At 47.5% G+C, this 23,401-nt stretch overlaps 1 protein-coding gene across 4 annotated transcripts in view; it reads left to right on the top strand.

Annotated features, from left to right (window-relative positions):
* The window catches only part of LOC139760641 (uncharacterized), a 137,200-nt gene that overhangs the window by 112,161 nt on the left and 1,638 nt on the right, over nt 1–23,401 (top strand). For all 4 annotated transcript variants that reach the window (XM_071684064.1, XM_071684063.1, XM_071684061.1 and 1 more), the window contains exons 24-40: nt 268–374; nt 1,202–1,371; nt 1,768–1,979; nt 2,502–2,676; nt 5,455–5,593; nt 8,413–8,518; nt 11,270–11,398; nt 11,891–12,020; nt 14,937–15,510; nt 16,598–16,717; nt 18,505–18,819; nt 19,612–19,798; nt 20,569–20,838; nt 21,134–21,391; nt 22,314–22,431; nt 22,689–22,773; nt 23,146–23,218. In XM_071684064.1, the coding sequence (XP_071540165.1) occupies nt 268–374; nt 1,202–1,371; nt 1,768–1,979; nt 2,502–2,676; nt 5,455–5,593; nt 8,413–8,518; nt 11,270–11,398; nt 11,891–12,020; nt 14,937–15,510; nt 16,598–16,717; nt 18,505–18,819; nt 19,612–19,798; nt 20,569–20,838; nt 21,134–21,391; nt 22,314–22,431; nt 22,689–22,773; nt 23,146–23,218 (3,168 nt within the window). The remainder of the gene's footprint in view (nt 1–267; nt 375–1,201; nt 1,372–1,767; nt 1,980–2,501; nt 2,677–5,454; nt 5,594–8,412; nt 8,519–11,269; nt 11,399–11,890; nt 12,021–14,936; nt 15,511–16,597; nt 16,718–18,504; nt 18,820–19,611; nt 19,799–20,568; nt 20,839–21,133; nt 21,392–22,313; nt 22,432–22,688; nt 22,774–23,145; nt 23,219–23,401) is intronic.

The raw sequence follows: 23,401 nt of genomic DNA, 5'->3' as shown, positions 1-23,401 counted from the left end.
AAATATGAGAAGGTGAATAGTTCATTAGTTCCCTGTATAGCTGTCGTGTCCTATTTCAGACGTAGAACGCTTGACTGACCATGAAGATATGACTGGGAAATGTATTCTATTTTATTTCTACCAGATTTCTGTCTATTGAATATAGCTTACGGATGCACCTGAAGGTGAGAGAGAGAGAGAGAGAGAGAGAGAGAGAGAGAGAGAGAGAGAGAGAGAGAGAGAGAGTAGCACGTGCCCTCATGTCGTGTCCTGTGTTTCTCTCGCCAGAGGACGTGGGAGCCTCGAACACCATGACTTGCTCGGGAGGCCTGAGGATCCCCACCGCCTGGCGCTGCGACGGACGGAAGGACTGCCCTCTGGACGGACTGGATGAGGTCAGTAGCCTCCTCTGTGGTCAAGATGGTCCACCAGGTGGGCCTCTCTCTCTCCCCGACCTGGTGGTCTGAGTAGGCGAAATGGTATCATTATTGTTTTTTTCTTTCACGTTAAGAATAGTCATTTCTGGTCAGGAAAGACGCCTTTACAGTCAGAGAGTCGCCATGACGGATCCTGAGAGCCTCGCCGGGAATCTAGATGCTACTCGAAAGAGGACCGTCCTCACGGGTCAGCGGCCCGCATCACCAAGTAGATGAAGCTTTTATGTACTTAGTCGCCGGGTGTTATTACATCTCCCGGGATGGATCTCCTCGTCATGGCCGAGTTAGTAGAGCTTGTGTGTGTGTGTGTGTGTGAGAGAGAGAGAGAGAGAGAGAGAGAGAGAGAGAGAGAGAGAGAGAGAGAGAGAGAGAGAGAGAGAGAGAGAGAGAGAACAGTAATTGAGAAGGTCTGAAGGAGCGAGACGTGGGACCTCGACTGACCCACTGACCCACTCCGACACATCGCGGTAGATGACTTCAGCAGAACGGTGCCACCCTTGAACACTAAGTGTCAGGTCAAGGGTCAGGTCAGTATATATATATATATATATATATATATATATATATATATATATATATATATATATATATATATATATATATATTCCTCACTCATGTATGGCATATCTAACCATACTTATTAGCTTCCTTACTCCTTGCTTACCACTTATGTGCCACTACTTATCACTAATGTACTTCTTTTCAATACTTACATGTTACCACTCACTACTACTAACCACTCACGACTGACGATTACTGACGACCACTTCTCTTGGTGTGGACAGGTGGGATGCGCCTACTGCGATCCTGGGGAGTTCATCTGCCCAACCTCTGGGGTGTGTGTCCCCCAGGAGCAGGTGTGTGACGGGTCTCCATCCCTCCCCTCCTGCACCGACGACCAGTACTGTGAGGCCTGCCCCCCTGCCTACCTGGTGTGTGACGTGTGTGTCGCCAGGTAAGTCATTCCAGTCCACCTGGTGTATTTAGCTAGATGAGAGTCTTCCTCTGAGTATGTATGACCTGGGTATTGTACCAGGACACCGCTTGACCTAGGGGAGGGCATGTCACTGGAGAGGCGAGGTAATATATGGTTACTGTCGGATGATGGGGTGGATTAGGAATAGGTGGAGCCATTCTAGGGTAGAGCTGGTGTCCAGCCAGCCACCACGGAAGAGCTGGGTTGGGAAGTACCACAGCAGGAATTTGTTTCAGAGTCCGAGGATCATTTTGATAACCAGCCGAGTCTCTCATCTATACCAGTTTCATCACCTATGAGCAATAAATACCTAGAATAACAGCGCCTATCGCAACCCCAGAGCCTACAACCATTTCAACAACACTTTCTGGTCAGCTGGCAGATCTGTGACGGTGTGTGGGACTGTGAGGGTGGTGAGGACGAGCGGGAGTGCGTGGGCGTGGGCGTGGGCGGAATGGAGGAGTGTGCCCAGGGTCACTACCGCTGCCCCTCCGGGCACTGTCTGCCGGAGCTCTCTGTCTGCGACCGACGCGTCGACTGCCCAGACGGAGACGACGAGAGACACTGCTTGGACGACAACTACGGTGGTAAATTCTGAGGTTCTTTGATGGTAATGATAACAGGTAACAGCGAATGACTTAATGACCTGATAGCGACGAAAGACTGGAATGCTACAGACAAACTGTACAATGTAGACACTTGAGCTATACAAACACAGAGTGTTGACACTTGAGTTATTCACACAGTGTAGACACTGGGGTTATAACAAGAGAGGGTGATGGGGATTCAACAAACGGTCGTTAACACAGATAACACAGTGGCACTTTAGTGACGAGTGATGATGTTTTACAGTGGTTGGAATGGGGCCATTTCGTGCATACAGGATCAAAGACGTTGTCACAGACAGGATAGAGACGATGTGAAAGGCAGTACAGACACTACCAGAGATTGAACCACAGACATTTCCACAGATAGTACAACAAACAGCACCACAGACTCCTTTCTGACTCACTGTCTGTTTACATATACACTCAATCACCCCCGTCCACCTATTCTGTACTCCCATCCTCTCCCTAATCATAATTCGTCTCCTCCCTCCTCTCTTCCAGTGCCTCGCTACTTGTCCGTGAAGCCGTCTCCAGTGTCGGGGGGAATGGAGCGGAAGGGCCGGGCCCCCAGTCGCCTTGTGACGCCCACGCTGTACCACCCGCCCGGAGGCGTCGGCGTCCTGACCTTCAAGTACCGCCTCGACGCTTGGCTCGGCGCCTCCAACGCCACTCTCAGGTGAGGCTCAGATGACCAGACTTAAAAGTACATTTTCTACCAATTTCATAATTCTGAAAACCGATTGGAATCCGTTTTCTTTTAGCTTACATTGATTGTGAGCAAGACACGTGAAGATTGAATCTGATCTTCACCTGAATATTGATCACTTTGAGCGCAACGGTACGACCTTACACATCCACGTACGACGCACGGTACGACCCGTAGGTATGATGGCTTGACCTTTGACCTGATCCTTAAGAATTAGGTCGAAGGTCAGGCCACCCATACCTAAGAATCGTATCGTCGAGCTTAAGCGTCGTACAGGTGCACTCAAGGTCGTACCTTAGTGCTCCGGGGTTGTACCGTCGTTCTCAGGTGTCGTGGAGTCGTACTTTTAAGAGATTGATTAGCCTGATACGCCAGTATTCGCAAGCGGAGGCATTGTATCTCCCTCCACACTATCACTCACAGTCATGTTCACTACGGAGGGAAACGAAGCCAAACTCATCTTCACTACCGGACTCAATCAGCTGTTTTTTTGCGTCATCACCGAGGCTTAATCTTGTGTAAGTTACGTAACGCCGAAGCTGTGGATGTGTGACGTTGTAAGAAATTACAGCGAAAATAGTAAATGTCCTTCAACTCTCTCTCCAACACTAATAAATGGCCTCCACCTCTGTCTTCTTAGGAAAAGTCTATGAATTATGGGCCTTTCCTCACGCACAGTAACAAGCAGGATTCTGTGAGTAATGTGTAGGAGTTTAGCAGGCCCGTGAGGAGGTCTAGCGGGCAGGTTTTGAGGTTTAGCGAGCCCGTGTGGAGTTCTAGCGAACCTGTGATGAGGTTTAGCGAGCCCGTGTGGAGATCTAGCGAGCCTGTGAAGAGGTCTAGCGAGCCCATGCGGAGGTCTAGCGGACCCATATTTGGAGTGCGGGCTTGGCTCATCTTCGTAAAACGATAAAATACGGTAAAAGTACATTATCAGGACGCGTCCCTCGCCTGTCACTCTCAAGACCATGCATACATTAGAGGTTTTTCGAGACGTGGCTCACTGAGTTTTCCTGCTGGGGAGGGAGTGCAGTCTGTGGTGATTATGCTGCCACACTTCTCTGGGAGATGCTGTTCGCCATTTAATTACATTACATTATATTTTGCTGCACATCACTATGTGTATCTGTATTATCCTCTACCTCATTACACAACACTTTAGTACACTACTCTATAGTATACCTCGGTACACTACCATGGTACATCATAATGTACGACACATGACTTTATAACATTACTGTACACCACACTCTACTTCAAAGCTCAGAACTAAAGTGCACTCCATTACACTACATACTTCAGTGCACAAGACTGTGCCATAGTACACTATATTATACCATAGCATACTACACTATACCACAGCACTCTAAACAGCACAGATTTACAGTAGGCAACAAACTGTAATACTCAGATCTACAGTACATTATATTTATCACATTATATGACGCATCACTGCCGTCCCTCACGACGCTAAACTACACTGTTCGTCACTAATGTATATTACAACACACTACACTGCACAATACTCTACCAACGCATCACATAACCGCACTGTCACTAATGGACCGAAACCCATCATGTTTTTGTGCCTTGCAAGTCCTGGACGCTGCTAATGGACCTGGAAAACCATTTATAGCCACTTATATTATCGTTTCCCAGTCGTTCCATACAGGACTTAGTGAGGACACTCTCTAAACACAAAGTACCGCCAAGTATCCAAGGACGACAACGATGATCAGCAATAGGATGTGTTCGTAGGGCAATATGTCATGTAACGGTGTCACGCGTGGGGGGAAAAGTCTGTGGACACCGCGCGCCACGTTTAACTACCTCATTTAACACGAGCTCCACTTGCTCAACTCCTTACTTGAAGTTTGCTCGCTTCCTTTTACCTTCACGGTTCATTACGCTTTTATGATACTTTATTTGTAATTTATTTAGAAGTTTTAACAGTTTTTTTTTCAACATAGGTTCAGAGAGTTTTATTGTTGATATATATAGCAGTAAATGATGACAGCGTAGATTTTCCACTGTGTGAAACCAGTTCCCTGATCACGATGCTCTTTATTGACGCTCAGTGTTAAACATTTCAGCACGAAAAGCCATCTTTGTGAAGCATTATACTACACAGAATATAGATAAAAGATGAGAAAGCAAGCGAAATGACCGTGGATGGTGGAAAGGGAATGATGGAACGTATGAGTGCGAGGGTGTGAGGAAGACATACGCATGCAAGCATCAACGTGCCCTTCATAGTTTGCCTCTTTTGTACGTGGGCAGCTGACTTGCTGTCCACAGCCAGAGTGACTCCTTCACAAACGTAATACTTCCAAACACGTAGCTTACACGGCTCGTGCTTTGTCACTCTGTCATCATGCTGTGGGCGGTGAACATTCACAGTTCTCTCTCTCTCTCTCTCTCTCTCTCTCTCTCTCTCTCTCTCTCTCCTCATCATCATCATCTTCACGTCCTCTCCTTCTCACTACTCCTCTTTTTCATCGCCTTCTCCCTCCATCTCTCATACGCACCGTCCCGGCCTTACCCACGCATCTCCCTCTTCTCCTGCCATTGTCTGTCTTTCCTTCCCCCCTCGCTCACCTTGTCCCACTGTATCACAGGCAATTGTCCCTTTAGCCCCATTTCCTTTGTCGGGAGAGGTTTGCTTACCACCAAAGGGTACCGGGAGCTCGAACCAACGTCCCGGTATTTCTAGAAAATGACTCACAATGCCTTACTCCCCGTCCTCAGCTTGGAGATGGTGGATGCGGATGATCCCAGCGTGGGCGTGCGGCCATGGGCAGTGTGGAGGCAAAGCGGCCACAAAGGGCGGCATTGGCTCTCTGCTACTGTCCTCATTCCACACCCAGTCTCCCTAAACAAGTACAAGGTAAGATACTCGGGCAGGCCAGGGCCCTGGTTCAGGCTGGAGATTAGGGGAGTGAATATGGGATATGGAAGGGGAGGAGTCTTGGGTCAGAAGGGAAGGCTGAGGGCGAGATTATGGTCTGGAGATGAAAGGGGTAGGGTACTCTCCTGGTCGTCAGAGGGAGGTGGAACGTTGTGTTATGTTGTAGCCTCACATGGAGGTTTAGACTGGTCCCCTGGCTTGTCTTTATCCCAGGATGTCACCAGCCATTACCATCATCACTGGGAAAATATATTTCGTGGCTCTAATGGCTAACGACTGCTGGTTGGTCATGAGGCCAGAACCCTCGTCATAAACATAATGGTGAACGACCAGAAAACAAATGGATATGATAAGCTGACCTTTGACTTTGTCCTTAAGGGTAAGGTCAAGGGCCAGGCCATTATACCGAACGGTCGCATCGTGACGCCCAGGAGACGTACCGTCGCGCTTCGGGAATTCTGCTTGAGACTTTAGAAATCACGAAACAAAAGATTTCTCAAAATATGCCCTCAATTTTGTTCATTAAGACATTAGAAAATGATTATCGTAATCATTTAAAATGAAACAATAATAATTAGAAGCTGGTAGTCGTATAAGAGATCATGATTCATTTCCCAAATGAATGATAAGTCAGACCGATTCTGTCATAAAGGAATCGTTTACAATAACAGTCATACGAGTTATTACTGGTCTTGGCCCAATTTTACTTTTGTCGAGCCTGGTTACTATAGTAACGTGACCCAGTTTCACTTGACCAAGTACGTCCCACTTATCCTAACATAGTTGTCGTTGGTATTACTCCACACTCACTCAAGTTACGTCCCTGAATACCCCTTCTCGTTACGTCAGTTAGTTATGAATCATTGATATTCAGATCTGTCAAGGGGCTGAGTGGTGGAGGGTCGAGTATTGATACACTTTCAGATCTTGAAATTCCTGGAATGGAATCCCTGAAGGGTGCGACCCACCCCTGGCTCTGACCTCGCCATGTACCTGTCACGATGCATCTCAATCAACGCGCGAGGCTAAATTGAGTTTCATGTCCACAGTTGAAGCTTGGTGACGAACGTGAATTTTTCTCTCTGTCGTCTCTAATGTGGGTCACTTGTGCACAATAAATAGATTTCTAATGACCAGGTAATTATGAAGTGTCATGTACGTTTTATGTAAGCGGGTGGATAAACAGCTGGATTGACTGTGGACCGACTGCCTCAGCCAGGGTTCGAACCAACGCATTCGACCCTGAGCGGCCCGTAGAGGTTTAGCAAATACACATCACTATGACGACTATCGTTCCAGTAATATTGAGGTGATTCTTATTCCCAGAATATGAGTTTCACATTGGAGGAAATCTTGATGTAGGCTTCAGAACAACTTAAAAATACGAAACTCCTTTTCTTGAAGATTCAACTGGTGGAGCCGAGTCTGGCGTCGTCGGCGTCCCAGTCGCTGTTACGACGGAGTTTAGGGTGAAACATCGTGATCACGCTGGAGAACCTCCCCCCTTGTGACCATTGTCTTCTGAGGCATTTGGTTGTAATATTAAACAGTAGGATGATGTGAGGTTGGCAAGCACAGGCATTCCCGAGTGAGTGCGTTTGACGTGGTATGGAAGCTTATTACAGCCCATTACTTCATGCATCCAAGTCCGATGGAGGTCATGAACCATTCTGTGACGCTAGTATCTAATTACAGGAGCACTTTATGCTCTTAATCCACCATGATCCAATATTAGGTCTCTTAAGAGCGTTACTGATTTGGGAAGAATTTTTGTGCCTCAGGTTTTGTACCCCAGCTGTTTCGTACCACCAAGTAAGGCAAGGTTCGCTTATGTCTGATTTTGCAACTTAAGTTATTTATATTGTCTCTCATCAAGCTGGTAATTACTGATTCAATTACGTGTTAAATGATGATAATAGGAGTCATTACTATAGGTCATTTTTACACGTTATTAAATCAATGATTACCTGCTCGATTATACACAATATTGATAACACATGGTACAAAATCAGAAAAAAACGATCCTTGCCTTTTTTTAGTATTAATATGTAATATTAAAACCAGCCTCCCGTGATCTATGCGACAATAGAGAGCTACGGAAATATTTACTGCTTAATTGTTGGAAATGGTTGGATTCCAACTATGTCTCAGCATCGACATTTATGGATGTCATAGACATTGTCTCTCAGAGTAGTGCATCTGTGCATATTCAGGCCACAGCATTATGCAACATTATGCAACATTATCACTTTATCGCCAACTGGAATAAACTGAGTTACGAATCTGTGAATGCAGACAGCATACAGAGGGTTGAGGTGTTGCACGATAGGAGAGAAGGTTCAGGAGATGGAACTCCACAAGTGTAGAGCTCCCTCCCCGTTACATGGAAGTGGATGACTATATATAAGTGAAAATAGTGAAAAGGATGAGAGCTTTGTTGTGCTTGTCATAATATTAAGATTGAGTTACGTCGGGAGATTCAATTCAGGATCTTTTGTGTTTTCCCGATGAGAAAAATACTGATTTCATCATGTGTCAAAGAAGTTGTGTCTTTCTTGAGGTAATCGTAAGTACCCAAGATGTTTCTGATGCGTTAGTACTGTTTCGATCATTGTTTCACTCATTCTCAAGTTTTCCTCTGTAATAAGAATATCTTTCATTGTTTACATTAATTTTTTTTTTCGTTCTGTGACCTCATTCGTCATGTATCTATTATATGTTAGAGTTATGCATAGCCATGACGTAATGGCCTTATTTGTCATTCAGTATTGTTGTATTTCTCTCCCTCTCCCTACCAGCTGGCCTTCCTTGTGTCGCACGACGAACACGTCCACGAGTCCCAGCAGCTGCACCTGGCGCAGCTGGCCTTCAGGGTCGTCCTCCCGCAGGCTCTCGACCAGCTTGGTAAGGCGTTCATATGTCTGTTCCTCCCTGGTTGTTTTCAGGCAATCGTCCTGCTAATGGTTAGGCTCTTCCTAAGAAGATTTGCTTCGTGTCTAGAGCTACGTAGGTTAAGATAGACCTGTATTGATATCTTGGGCTGCTATAGATAGTCGTGTAGCTGTACTTGTCCAGAGGAACACGTCTCCATGTATAGCTGTACTTGTCCAGAGGAACACGTCTCCATGTATAGCTGTACTTGTCCAGAGGAACACGTCTCAATGTATAGCTGTACTTGTCCAGAGGAACACGTCTCCACGTGTAGCTGTACTTGTCCAGAGGAACACGTCTCCATGTGTAGCTGTACTTGTCCAGAGGAACACGTCTCCATGTGTAGCTGTACTTGTCCAGAGGAACACGTCTCCATGTGTAGCTGTACTTGTCCAGAGGAACACGTCTCCATGTGTAGCTGTACTTGTCCAGAGGAACACGTCTCCATGTGTAGCTGTACTTGTCCAGAGGAACACGTCTCCATGTGTAGCTGTACTTGTCCAGAGGAACACGTCTCCATGTCTTCACATTATCCCGAGCGGCGTCTCATTTATTCGTCCCAGACATTCCCGTGGTGTCATCTGTTGTGCTGACGTCAATATTCATTTTTGTGTTCGTTTCCTTACAAAGATGATGCCAAGTGACTGGGGATAATAGAATTCTGGAGCACAAAGTAACAAGACTTTCTAAAGGGTCTACTTTTTATAGAAAAGGGAGTGTGAGGTACCTTTGTGGTTTGTATGTAAAGCGAGATACTGAAAGTAATGAGCAAGTCTAGTACTGTAATTATGATTTAATTAAACTTTTTTAATTATACGATCCCAGGGCCCCTTTTACAAGGCTCCTACCTATAGCTTCAAGGCGCCGCTGCAATCAGTAGCAGGGAAATGGTGGACTCCTTTGGAATAAGAAATTCCTTGACGAGACTGTATTCCTTTTTGGTCCTCTCGCGATGTAGCCACAAGCAAGGAGTCCGGTAGCGCATATATATATATATATATATATATATATATATATATATATATATATATATATATATGTATATATATATATATATATATATATATATATATATATATATATATATATATATATATATATATATATATTATATGTGTGTGTGTGGGAGAGTATGTGTTTATTCGATCACTTTGAAACTGAGGGCCAGTCGACATATTCCAGTTTACACAGATTCCTATAATTTGTTTTCGAAATCATAGAGAACATTAGTAATCTTCAAAAACCTCCTTGGGTGATGTCGCCTGACACATCAGGACTCTCTCCTCTCTCTCTCCTCTCCTCTCTCTCTCCTCTCTCTCTCTCTCTCTCTCTCTAGATATTCATATATCCGTCAGCTATCTCTGTCTCCTCATCCTTTCCCCTTGTCTTAGTTCCTCCATGTGTTGGTATAATATCTCCACCACTTGAGTTATCTCCGCGAGGGAATGATTCCTGTCATTGAAATTTCTCATGAACACTTACACCTTAGGAGGTGCTAAGTCGTGAGGCACTTTCGCCCGTCACACACGGCCGCCTTGGCCCGTTACAACCCATCCAATCACCTCAAACATAACTTCAATTTACCTGAAAGACCCGGCCGGAGCGCGGCATCTCCTTCATCTAAAACTCGCCTTATAGATTATCACTTTTTTTTTTTTCGTGTTTTAAGATGTCTATCCCTGGGACGGTGGGGCCCGGAGACACAGTACATTTACTAAGGCCGGCAGAAAATGCGCTCCATCAATTTTCTGGGAAGACGTAATGCTGCGTCCCTTCCCAGGGTCGCGAGCGACGGGGCCCGCCGGTCGTGGCGGAGCTGCTCCCTCGGCGATGTATGGAAGAGGTTCCAAGAACTGCGCTGGCAATCAAGGAGTCCCCCATTCGTCGCCCGGGTAATGAACTATATGATGGTGGTGGTGGTGGTGGTGGTATAAAAGACGTGACGAAGTGTCTCGGTGTGAGGCGGTGGTATGACGGAGAAGGCCATTTCCTAGCTGTTATGGAAGGTGAATTTGGCAGTGTTACTCCATATTGGTGGAGCTCAGGTGACGCAACATTTTACCATCAGATATACCATTTCTCTCAAGTTTGCAGTGTATCTCCAACAAACACAGGTCATGCTCTATATGAATGCATATAGATTTGCAGGTCAAGGGTCAGGCCATTATCATATTCATGGGTCGTACCGTTGAGCCCAAGGGTCGCACCGTTGAGCTCAAGGGTCGTACCGTTGAGCTCAAGGGTCGTACCGTTGAGCTCAAGGGTCGCAACGTTGAGCCCAGTGGTCTTTCCGTTGAGGTCACGGGGTTATGAAGGTAATGGCGTATGACTTTTCTTTCCTTTATGGTTACTATTCCAGGCTGTTCATAGAATGCCAGTTCTAGTGACCATCCTCGTTATTAACTCGGGTCTAGTTAGGTCCACCTCTTGTTGTCACATGCGTAACTCTCACTGCTGGTAGGTAGGTCTAGAGGCCTAGTCATGACAGACACTCATAGTGAATCTGAACATTAAACTTCACTATTCATCAAGGTAATCAAATACCACTTCTTCTCTTTCTTCTCCTTCGGGTGACCCCTTCTCCTCCCAACACTAACACCCGCCTTTCCTCCACAATGACCCCGATTCCTCTTCACACAGACCCCACCTCTCCCCCCACGTTGACCCTACCTCTCCTTTCATTGACCCTGCCTCTCTCCAACAGTGACTCGAACTCTTCCTCAGGATCGGAGCTGCTGCGATGTGAGTTCGGCGACAGCCTTTGCGGATGGTCGCAGCCGAGGACGGAGGGCGGCTACTCCTGGGTGCTGGCCCGAGCATCAGCCCACACCCGCCGCACCGGACCCATCACAGGTACTCACTCCCCTCCTCCTCCCTTTCAGGTCCTGTGAGCCCCGCCATCGCTGCACCCTTCTCTCCCAGGCATTCAAATCCCTCCTCCTAGGCAACCAAGCCCCAAAAGCCCTTCCCTAGCAGGTACCCCCATTCTTCATCTCCTTCACAGGTATCCACGCCGCACCCCATCCCTGCCAGGAACCTACGTCCTACCCCATGATTCTTTAAGAGGCTATGGTTCTGTCTTTCTGTCCCTATAGAATTAGTCTTTGCCGCAAGGGTGGAAAAGTTATTGTGGTTTCCTTGTCTCTGTCCGTGTTTTGCTGTGTTGCTGTGTATCATATCGGTCAAGACCTAACCCAGTGCCATCTGCCTAGATCTTGACCCAGTGGCACCTTGGTGGTTAAGGCCTTTGGGCTAATGTCATCTTGGTCAAGGCGGTAAACCAGTGCCATCTCGGTCACGGCCCTGGGGCAGTTGTCACCTCCTCGTCCATATCTCCCGCCGCAGGCTACCCTGACGTTGGTGGGTCAGGTTTTGTCTTCGCCGACTCCCTTCACGGCGTTGAGGGCAGCACAGCCGACCTGTTGAGTCCCCCGCTACTTCTGCCGGAGGGGCCAGACCCTGCTCTCTGCTTCAGGTAGGTGCTAATGATCAGACCTTGTCGTTCGCTTCAGTTAGATGTTAGGGGCCAGACCTTGTCCTCAGCTTCAGTTAGGTGCTGTGGGCCTGCGTGTCATGCCCGTACCCCAGCAGCAGTTGCTTAGGCAGTATTCGGACTGGGACATCACATCACCCCCCTGTTGGCTCTTCATTAATCTTGGTAACAATCGGGCAGCCGACTTTGCTAACCCCACGTCTTCCATACTGCCCTCAGTTGCCCCTCATTCAACCTCCGTTAAAGGAGAGACCTCCAGGATGATCAGGTCTCTCTGGTCCCACTGGAAACCATCTCATCCATAGACAAGTTACTACCTATTCTGGGTGGGTGAACCTGCTTGTTAGGTTGCCCAGCAACGTCCCAAACGTATTATTAGTCTCATACATACTTACATACACACGCACACACACACAAATATATCTATATATATATATATATATATATATATATATATATATATATATATATATATATATATATATTTTACTTTGTCGCTGCCTCCCGCGTTAGCGAGGTAGCGCAAGGAAACAGACGAAAGAATGGCCCAACCCACCCACATACACATGTATATACATACACGTCCACACACGCAAATATACATACCTATACATCTCAATGTATATATATATATATATATATATATATATATATATATATATATATATATATTGTGTATAACGTACCCCAGAGATCGCCACATTCCGCGATCTCTGGGTATGAACGAAGATCCTTCAGTGAGATGCGCCTCCTTCACCTGTATTTCCCGTCCACTTCACTCTGGTCATCCTGAGTTTCCGTCCACACTCAAGCCTCACATCGTACCCACTCACAGGGTCAATCATACACACTACCCTCACACGAGCACACTCACTGCGGTCACTCTTACGCATTACTCTCACATCGAACACACTGGATCACTCACTCCGCCTCAAGCATCAAGTCACCTAACTTCTGACGCCATCGATCCCTCCCTCGCCCGACTCAGTCCTGGGTCTGGTCGTTCCAGCGACTAATCTCTCTACCCGCTTCCTTGGATCTCCATACCTGCACCCGACCTGCTTCCCTGCCTCTGCAGCCACTCGACCCTGGTCCACTTCATCACGTCTCTGTACCCCTGACAACTCATGTTCTGCTACCGTTAATTAAAGGTTATAACAATGTGACTGTCACTCACATCAGCTCCGATGACTCTGTTCTCACTCACCACTTTCTCTCCTCCACCTCTCGCATTCTATTTTCTTTTCTTCATTGAATTTCATCACCACGACGGTACGACCCTTGAGTGTGACGAGATGTCCCTTTGGGTATGATGGCCTGGCCCTCAAAGGTTGGTTAAGAGACCAGATACTCATACACAAAGGGTTGTTCTCTCATGCCCGAGGGTCTCACCGTCTTACATGAGCAGGTGATGCGGTCTGTCACCACTGTGGAAGAACACCTGCTACACACACACACATAATAACAAGCTTTGTACTCCTCTTGCTATTACGCTATTCATATTCAGCGTTTCCATCACCCATCGAGTCCTTCGGATCATCGGCAGAACCTTCCACGCTCATACGAGAAGCAGCTGTGGTGCAACTCATCCTTCCATCTCTGCTACCCTCCTTCTTCCCTCCCTGTGACTTATCTCCCTCCCATCCCGTTACCTTCCTCACTCCAGCTTTCCTGCCTCGCTCCGGCTCCCTCCCTTCCTCTTATCCGCCTCACGGACGTAACATTACCATATTTCATTTCTTGTATTGTCCTGCTGGTTTCCTGGTCCATCTTCTTCGACCCCCAGACTTCCGCCCGTCTTTCCATTGTCCATACTTTCCTCGGCCGTATCCATGATTCACTACTTCCAGGAAATAATCCATTTCCATGTTCTTCAATGGTTTCTGTGGGCGCTACTCATCCCCGCTTTTTTAAGATATTTCCTGATTTTAGTTTCAGAGAAATATTCCTCATCCAAGCAGCTTGATTAAATGTTTATCCTTCCCTTCTCACCTGTTGCTGGCTGTTTCCTTCTCTTCCTCTCCGTACTACCCTTTACGGTCCTGATCATCTTCCATCTACCAGTTTCCATGCCTTAGACTCCTTCCTCCTCTGTACCTGTACCTCACTAGCGTTCCCCGGCCCAGCAATGCACGTCCCGCGCCGCACACAGCCCAGCAGGAGTCCCGCCTACCTCTTGAATCATACGGTAAAGATGGTTATTATTTGAGGATATTCGAATGGTGAAAGAAAGCTCTTCATTATTTTGGGATTTTTATCTTTTCTCAATATGGTTACTGATCATGTTAGTGAGGGTTGTATATATATATATATATATATATATATATATATATATATATATAGTGTGTGTGTGTGTGTGTGTGTGTGTGTGTGTGTGTGTGTGTGTGTTTGTTACCAGGCTCCAGCTACAAGTGGTTAACCTTCAGCGAGGTTGTATCCTTGTCAGTGGTCAGAAAGGAGGACCTCTTCGCTCGCAAGGAGTCCATCATTTCCCTGCGCCTGCGTGAAGTGTAGCCTCGAAGCTGCAGGAGCTTCAGAAAAAAAGTGGTCCTAGGGATTGTATGGCATTGTTACTACTACTACTAGCAATGATAATGATTCTTATTAGAGTAATATATAGGGCTCAGTTTCTCGTTATCATGATCTTGTTAGCTGTAGCTATGTTTCATCTAGTCACGGTGCGTGTAACCGTCGTGCTTGACTGTGTTAAAATTCCGCTAACTGTGAGCAGGTTACCCCTGTATGTGTGGCTGAATTGTACACCATGATTGCTGTCTGTTTTTAGCTGATTTCTTCACAGTCTTAGTTGAGATGCCAGTAAGCAATAACTGAGTTAATGCTGCTTATGGCTGCCTTGCCTCAGTCTATGGCTAAGTCCGCCTTCTCACCCTTACTCAGGTTCGCCGTGTTCCTGTACGGGGCACACGTGGCCAAGGTCTCGGTGCACGTGCTGCAGCGACTGGGCGACACCACACACACGGCTGAACTGTTCCGGGCGTCGGGCGGGCGAGGCCTCAGCTGGGTGCCTGTGGGCGTGACGGTGGATGCGAGCGACGTGGCCGACCCCGGGGCGCCGCTCGTGCTGGGGGTACGTGCCACTCGAGGACCAGGCACCGAGGCGGACATCGCCCTCGACCATGTGGCCGTCCTGGCGGGCGCGTGCCACCTCCACCCGGTCCTCCGCGCCAACGTCACCCTCCACGCCACCCTCACGCACCCAGACGCATCAGCGCTCTCCGCTGGGCCCGCCCTCACGCCCATCGCCTCGACACCGCAGACCCTTGACCACGCTGAACCCTCGCAGGCCAAAGGGAACGTGTGCGACGAACGCACAAACTGCGTGTCGTGCGTCGCGGACGACACGCAGGCGGGCGCGTGCACGTGGTGCGACCTAACCCAAGCATGTATGGCCGTGGACACACCAGCCGCTGCCGCCTGTCCCGAACACCTTGCCGTCCATCACAACACTACGGTACTGTCTGTCCACACTCTCCCTCTGTCTGTCTGTCTAAGGAGTGCAGAGTGATTATTTGCGTTTCTGTGTGTGTGTGTGTGTGTGTGTGTGTGTTTCCCATATTGTTTACCCAGGTTCTGGACCACCTGACTTCATTATCATATCTTTGGTCTTGGCAGTATGGCTTTCGAGTCAATGCAAGGTCGTCCGCGGCTTCTGACCTCTTCATTAGCATTTCTTTTCTGCCACCATACTACCTCTGTCCTCTCCTCCCGATACCGCACCGCCTCTGTCCTTTCTTTCCTGTACCATTTTGGATTTAAGTATTATACACTTAACGTATAGTGAGTGTGTCCCTGTAGCCACATTACATCTACAGTATTCGTGTTTTTAAGGGATTATTATTGAATAAAAAGATCCTCATCTTCTTATCATACGTACACAAAGAAGAGAAGTATCAAACGAGAAAATAAAAGGTAGTCGCCAAACGAGAATGTAAGAGAGACATTTTCCTCAGTACAGACATTCATTAGATCATTTTTTCCTCGCGTATGAGAAACATAGGATTAGGGATGGTAATGTATGATTCAGGCCACGCAAGCCGTCGGATCCTGCGACTCCTCTAGTCTCTCTTGCCCAAGCTGGTCTACGGGAAACAGACTGTGAAGGCAGACAGGTGTGTGTGGACCAGATATATGCCAATTGCTAGGCCGTCCCCTCACACAGGAGTTAGATGGCAGCTTCGAGGAGTTGCAGGACCTAGATAGCATATTTTCCCCAGGCTACTGAGCATCAAGAGCAATTCCCTTCAAGTCTACTGTCCCTACAGACCTCCCGACCCACTTCCCTAACATCTATTGCCCCTATAGAATATATAGAGTCTCTGTAGAGCTCCAGATCCACTTCTTTCACACATACTCTACATGGAGCTTCAGACCCACTTCCCCTCACAACGAATGTTCCTACAGAGCTCGAACAGCCCTTTCCTCACATCTACTGTCCCGTACATCTGTTGTCGTTAAAGGCTCACTTCCCCTCACGTCTCCTCTCCCTCACGTCTCCTCTCCCTCACTGTTCAGTGCCCTAACATCTGCCTTTGCCGCAGCGGTCGCAGCAGCGTCGGGGACCGGGCTGGTGTCCGCAGCTTGTGTCACGGCAGGAGCAGCAGGTGCTGGTGGGTGCCGGGTCCTCCCCCCTTCTCACCTTCCCCGTCCAGAACATCCAGGTGAGTAACTATCCTTCGTTTCTCGGGAGATGCAGGTGCTATACGCACGCGCGCGCACACACACACACACACAGTACAGATTCATGCATGCATATGCGTCTCAGACATACACATCCACAGACATATAAAAAGAATGCTTGAAGTTGCAGTTTTGACCTCTGATCGCAGTTGAGAGGCCAGACATTTAAAAATAAAAGCCATATCTTCTGACTAAATCGAGGTTAAACACTGATTCTACTGACATTTGGCGATGTTCGAGAGAAAGAGTCAACAGTACGGTAGGGTTTGGTGAAGGATATGTTAAGACTAATCAGTTCGTCCCGACGCTGTTTCTGGTACGGATGGTGACACGTAGGATTTAATTAGTACGTCAGCTTCTTAACCATCACAAGCATGAGTTAATTTTAACATTGTTGTTATCTATTGGCGTATATTATTACTTTTATTAGTATCATCATCAGAATTTTGTTTGATTACTGTCATAGTATCTGTTCAGCACCGAGGCATAGCTTTCACTTTCATTCGCAAACTTTCCCCGTCAAGCCGTGAGTAGCGCCTGTGACACATCCACCCATCGAGTGGAGGTTTATGCTTGTTTTGAGGATCGAAGTGGCGGGGGACTGGTGCAGGACACGGCACAACACCTGGGTCCTATTGGGGTTTTACCTGTGCACCGCTGCGATGATACAGCGCTGGTGGCTGATTCATGTGAGAAACTGCAGAAGCTGGTGACTGAGTTTGGTAAAGTGTGTGGAAGAAGAAAGTTAAGAGTAAATGTGAATAAGAGCAAGGTTATTAGGTACAGTAGGGTTGAGGGTCAAGTCAATTGGGAGGTGAGTTTGAATGGAGAAAAACTGGAGGAAGTGAAGTGTTTTAGATATCTGGGAGTGGATCTGTCAGCGGATGGAACCATGGAAGCGGAAGTGGATCATAGGGTGGGGGAGGGGGCGAAAATTTTGGGAGCCTTGAAAAATGTGTGGAAGTCGAGAACATTATCTCGGAAAGCAAAAATGGGTATGTTTGAAGGAATAGTGGTTCCAACAATGTTGTATGGTTGCGAGGCGTGGGCTATGGATAGAGTTGTGCGCAGGAGGATGGATGTGCTGGAAATGAGATGTTTGAGGACAATGTGTGGTGTGAGGTGGTTTGATCGAGTAAGTAACGTAAGGGTAAGAGAGATGTGTGGAAATAAAAAGAGCGTGGTTGAGAGAGCAGAAGAGGGTGTTTTGAAATGGTTTGGGCACATGGAGAGAATGAGTGAGGAAAGATTGACCAAGAGGATATATGTGTCGGAGGTGGAGGGAACGAGGAGAAGAGGGAGACCAAATTGGAGGTGGAAAGATGGAGTGAAAAAGATTTTGTGTGATCGGGGCCTGAACATGCAGGAGGGTGAAAGGAGGGCAAGGAATAGAGTGAATTGGAGCGATGTGGTATACAGGGGTTGACGTGCTGTCAGTGGATTGAATCAAGGCATGTGAAGCGTCTGGGGTAAACCATGGAAAGCTGTGTAGGTATGTATATTTGCGTGTGTGGACGTGTGTATGTACGTGTGTATGGGGGTTGGGCCATTTCTTTCGTCTGTTTCCTCGCGCTACCTCGCAAACGCGGGAGACAGCGACAAAGTATAAAAAAAAAAAAAAAAAAATATATATATATATATATATATATATATATATATATATATATATATAGAAAGCATATGGCCTTGATTAGGGCATTCAGTTGTCTGTATCGCCTCAGCTAACAGAAAAGGGATTAAATGGAGCATATATTTCTTTTTTTTCCAGCCCACACAGACTGAGAGCGGATGGATCTGTGTGTTCGAGCCGCTGGAAGATGACGCCAAAGATGACCAAGAGACCAAGACGGAGGAGGTAAGAGGACAAGAAAAGGAGGAGGAAGGAGAGGAGCAGGAGGATGCCAAAGGATCGCTTGGGGAGGAGGAGGAAGGAGAAGAAGCGGCGGAAAAGGAGGCGCTGGAAAAGCGGTTGAAACTGGAGGAAGATTTCGATTTCAAGAAAAGGAAAGAGGAGATAAAGAGGGTGAAGAAAGGACGGAAAGAGACAAGAGAAGGCACCTTACGTTTACCAGGTCACTTCCAGGTCAGTCATGTATCTTCATGTAACCAGATCAATATATCAGCTTCCCATTACCAGGTCATTTCCAGGTGAGTAGGCAGCCTTCAGTCTCCAGGTCACTTTCAGGGTGAGTTAAGCAGCCTCTTGTTTCCAGGCCACGAGGAAGAGTCGACCTTCAATTGCCTGGTCTTTTTCCAGCTGGTCAGGCAGGTATATTGGTCGATTAGTTTAGCGGCCTGCAGTTTCCAGGTCTCTTCAGCCTCCTGGCTAAAGTACACGATTTCCGCGTCTTTCTCCTCTAACTCATGTCTAGTACCTCACCAGCAACTGTTAGGTATTGTTTCATGGGGAATCAGTTCTTAGAAGTTGTTCCAGATCCTCAGACTCTCTTCATGATATAACACACTATGTTGCTCTCTGGGCAGTACTCATTTCCAGAACTTATAGTTGGTTATTTTTGCTTATGGTGAAAAAAAGAAGTCTTGGAGTAACTTAAATTGAAAGCCATCGTGTGAATAACAAAATATCGTAGTTTTATGCACTGTAATTTCAGTCTTGATGTTTACTATACTACACTTGGGTTCAATTTGACGTACTCCTCACTGTATTTCATTTATACCATTCAGTAAACAAGTGGCATGTTTGTTTCCGTAAACGTATTTGTGACCTGGTTATACTCTTTCTTGGAATCATGTTTATACATTTGTATACATAGTATGTTTACCTCATATACTTCCATGTATTGTGTGTTCATCTTATGTAAACGTTATGTATAATGCAACATTATACCGTCTTTCTCACGCCTGTTGTGTCTAGGGCCGAGTGTTAAAGGTGGGAAGCGGGTCAGGGACGGGCATTGGTGCGGGTGTGGGCGTGGGCGCCATCCGGTGTGGGGATGGGGTCACGGAGCTGCGGCCCGCCTCTGTCCGCCCGCACGCTCACTACAGCGTAAAGCTGCTCACGCCCGCTGGGGCGCCCCTGGACAATCCCAACGACGTTCGCCGTGAGTGTTTCGAGACTACTGAAGCTGCTGTTGTTCTCCTCTCTCCCAGTGCTCCATCTTTCTTTTTTCTTGCGACTGTTGCTTCTGTTCCTCTCCCTACCCCTGCTCCTTCTGCTGTTCCTGCCGTTGCTCCTGCTCCTTCTGCTGTTCCTGCCCTAACTCCTGCTTACCGCTGCTATTCTCCTGACATCTGCTGCAGCAGCTCCTTTTCTCCTTACACTTCCTTCCCCTTGCTAATGCTGCTACTGCTCCTGTTCCTGTTTTGATTGTGCTTCTGCTTCCCCTACTCCTCCACCTCCTCCTCCCGTTGCTTCCTCTCCACGTGTTCCTACTGCAAGGGTACTATACAAACAAGGGGTACAGTGTGGTGCAGCCGGAGGTGTAATATGAACCACGCGTGGCTCAGGATGACGAGGAGGACAATTTAAGGATAGTGCATTACCTTCGAGCAAATGACAAATGAATAACTTAACAGAAGGATAAAAAAGCTTACCTCCTACACCTACTACCTTTCCTTTGAACCCAAACCTCAGTACCTTGGCTCTGATGCCCCCAACCCTATGCTCTTCTTAACCTTAACATCTTGTATCTGGTGCCCCGTAACCCTTGCTTTAAACCTTAGCACCTTGATTCTGGTGCCCCCCTTTATCTTGCTCAACTTCCCAACCCCAGTACTTTAACTCTGGCGCCCTCAACTCCTTGCGTCCCCTAACGTTAGCACCTTGCCTCTATTATTCCCACCACCCCCCTAACGTCTCTCTGTCCACCAGTGGTGGTATACAGCTGTGACCTGTTGGCTTCCTCCTGCCACTCCTGCGTCGCCGTCAACGCCAGCTTCTCCTGCGGATGGTGCGTCGCGACGCAGACCTGCACTCCACACGCTCACTGCCTCGGAACGTCTTGGTTAGGACCCGGACGCACGTGCGACACCGAGGAGTACCTCAAGAGCCTCGGGGATGAGCCCGAGGGTGGCCTTGGGGAGCATTTGGAGACCCTGGAGGATGAGCCATCTGAGAACCTCCTGCACAAGGACGACTTAGGTAAGATCAGTTGCCGTAGGTATTATACACGGTCTGGAGTGGGAGGGAGGAAGTGTTGGAGAGAGTAAATGCGATGGGGAGTGTTGGGGGTATCTGGTAGAGTAAATACTTTGAAATATCGAAATCCTTCAGTGTTGTATGGTATCACAATAGCTTTCTTTTTACACGTGGATAGAATAGAACAGAAGATAGAAAAGATTAATTTGCTCTGTGTGTGTGTGTGTGTGTGTGTGTGTCTGTTTATGAGCGTTAGTGTCTGAGGACCTGGTTCCTCTCCTCACGTCTGTCTCTCCAGGTATTGGCAACATCGACATCTTCCCGGGAGGAACGGAACAGGAGAGCCACCAACATCTGGAGGAACACCAGCATGACGGCCACGACGAAGGTCTGGAGCAGGAGGAGGAAGAAGAGCTCGAGGACGAGACTTTGGACAGTGAAAGGAGAAAGAGTAAGAGGAAGAGAACTGGGAAGAACAGAAAGGAGGAGGGAGATGGGGGCTCGGAGGAGCCATTCTTGAACAATATGGTCAACGATTCTGCAGCCAAGAAGATCAGTAAGTGGTCCAGCGAAGGAAGTGGGAGGAGAGGTAGAAGGGAGAAGCGACGGAGTGGAGTAAGGAGGGATGGAAGGAGGAAGTAGGGAAGGAGGTTGGGATGGGGGATGAAGGTACATGGCTTTATGTAAGGGGATTGAAATTTGGCCACAGGTTGGGTCTGGGGAGTACATGAGATGGCCAAAGATTGGAGGTAGGTGCAACGAGTAGGGGTTAGAGAGAACAGGCTGCAGTGCGGGAGGAAGGTTAGGCAACATGGAGGCAGGGTTACAGGTTGGGGTGGAATTGTGCTACACGAGCGGAGAGAGGGGTCACAGGGAGGATCGGTATATACATACAGGTTCCAGAATTAGCATGATTGACTTGTCTGGGGGGCAGAGGTCGTCAGGACGTGGAAGGCCAGGTTGATTGCCTCCAGCTGTTGCTAACGACCCTCTGAAGACGTTGAGGGAACGGTGGGGCCTGGCTTTGCCTTGAGGCGTTGCGCCTCTTGATCGGCTGGTGAGCTTGATGGTCTTGCCTCTCCTACAAGGTCTCTCTGGTATATATATATATATATATATATATATATATGTATGTATATATGTAACATTTATGGATCTGTAGAAGGCATATGATAGGACTGATAGAGATTTTTGTGAAGGGTCTTGTAAGCTGCTAGAAGCAGTGAAAGTTTTTTCAAAGGTGCAAGGCTTGTGTACGACAAGGAAGAGAAAAGACTGATTGGCCCCCAGTGACATTCGCTCTAATAGATAGATATGTATTTCTCGCATAAGTGACTTCATGCAGTTGCAGAAGACAAGTCTAGATCTTGAACTCCCAGGATAACTAACTAGGTATTCAGTATCTGCTGCCACACATCTTCCATCACACATGTAATGTTTACTGTAAGTTGCCTGTCTGTTGTGTGCTCCTGCTACAGGTCGGGTCGGGGGCAGGAAGCGAGCAGGGAAGAGGACCGTCAAGGGCAAGCTGAAGGTGACGAGCCGAGGACGTTCTTTCCTCCGTCTCCCGCAGCATCCGGGTCTGTACATCGCCAGGTGAGGGGTCTCTGACGTCAGGCTTGGGGTACCTACGTCATTAGTTGACGGGGTTCTTAAGTAATAACATCAGCTCAGGAGCTTTATAGGAGGCTGCCGCGACCGGGATTCGAACCTAGGGGAGTGTTTGATCCTAGGCGGCTGGTATATCCATGGCTTTCAGCGTGGTATCCGTGTCTTTGTTCATACAGGTTCCACTTTGACCAAAGCCTTGTCTCCACACCCTAGGTAACACTGGCTGCTACTTCTTTCCCTAGGGACGCGTGGAGACTCCACACTGGCCGGCAGTACTACATCCCCGTTGCCAGGAAGACCCTCATCAACCTAGGCTTCGTCAGGCAGGTCAGTAGAGGTCGAGAAAAGGTGGAGGTTATAGGTGTTTATTGTGGTATGTGAGGCGAAGAATAGAGTCAGCAAAATTATCACTGTGTATTCACGCTGAATGAGACATTACATTCTTGGTAGGGTGCCCCACACTGCAACATGTAGAATAAGGAAAGAGTTACAGTTTTTCCCCCCAAAACAATACTCAGTATTGTCTTATGTGTAGAATACTCATAAACCAAGAGACTTATTACTTCAAAAAGTAATCTGCATTTTCATATCACTTCCATCAATTTCATATTCAATACCATCCTAATAGCAACGCGTTGTAGACCTACATAACACTTAAGTATCATTACTACTAATGACAGTGTCTTGTGTGTTGGGCAGGTGACCTACGGCAACCTGGCAGAGGAGAAGACACGGACGGTCCTTATCAACGGAGCCTGGAAGAAAGCTGCAGGTAAGAGGGACTCTCACTGGAGATGTGGTGGAGTGGAGTGCTTTCCTGTATTGGTCCAGCTACCGTGCGTGCAGACAAGGTTGCTTAAGCTTTGCCGTTCACTTTGTTACTTCATGATAGGATCTTGGTTTAGTGATTTAGTGTTCACGGTATCTTTCGACGGTTAGTTTTATTCTGTGTTGC

This window comes from Panulirus ornatus, chromosome 37 (genome assembly GCF_036320965.1).
Source record: "Panulirus ornatus isolate Po-2019 chromosome 37, ASM3632096v1, whole genome shotgun sequence".
Taxonomy (NCBI): Eukaryota; Metazoa; Arthropoda; class Malacostraca; order Decapoda; family Palinuridae; genus Panulirus; species Panulirus ornatus.
This window is presented reverse-complemented; position numbering and strand designations above follow the sequence as displayed.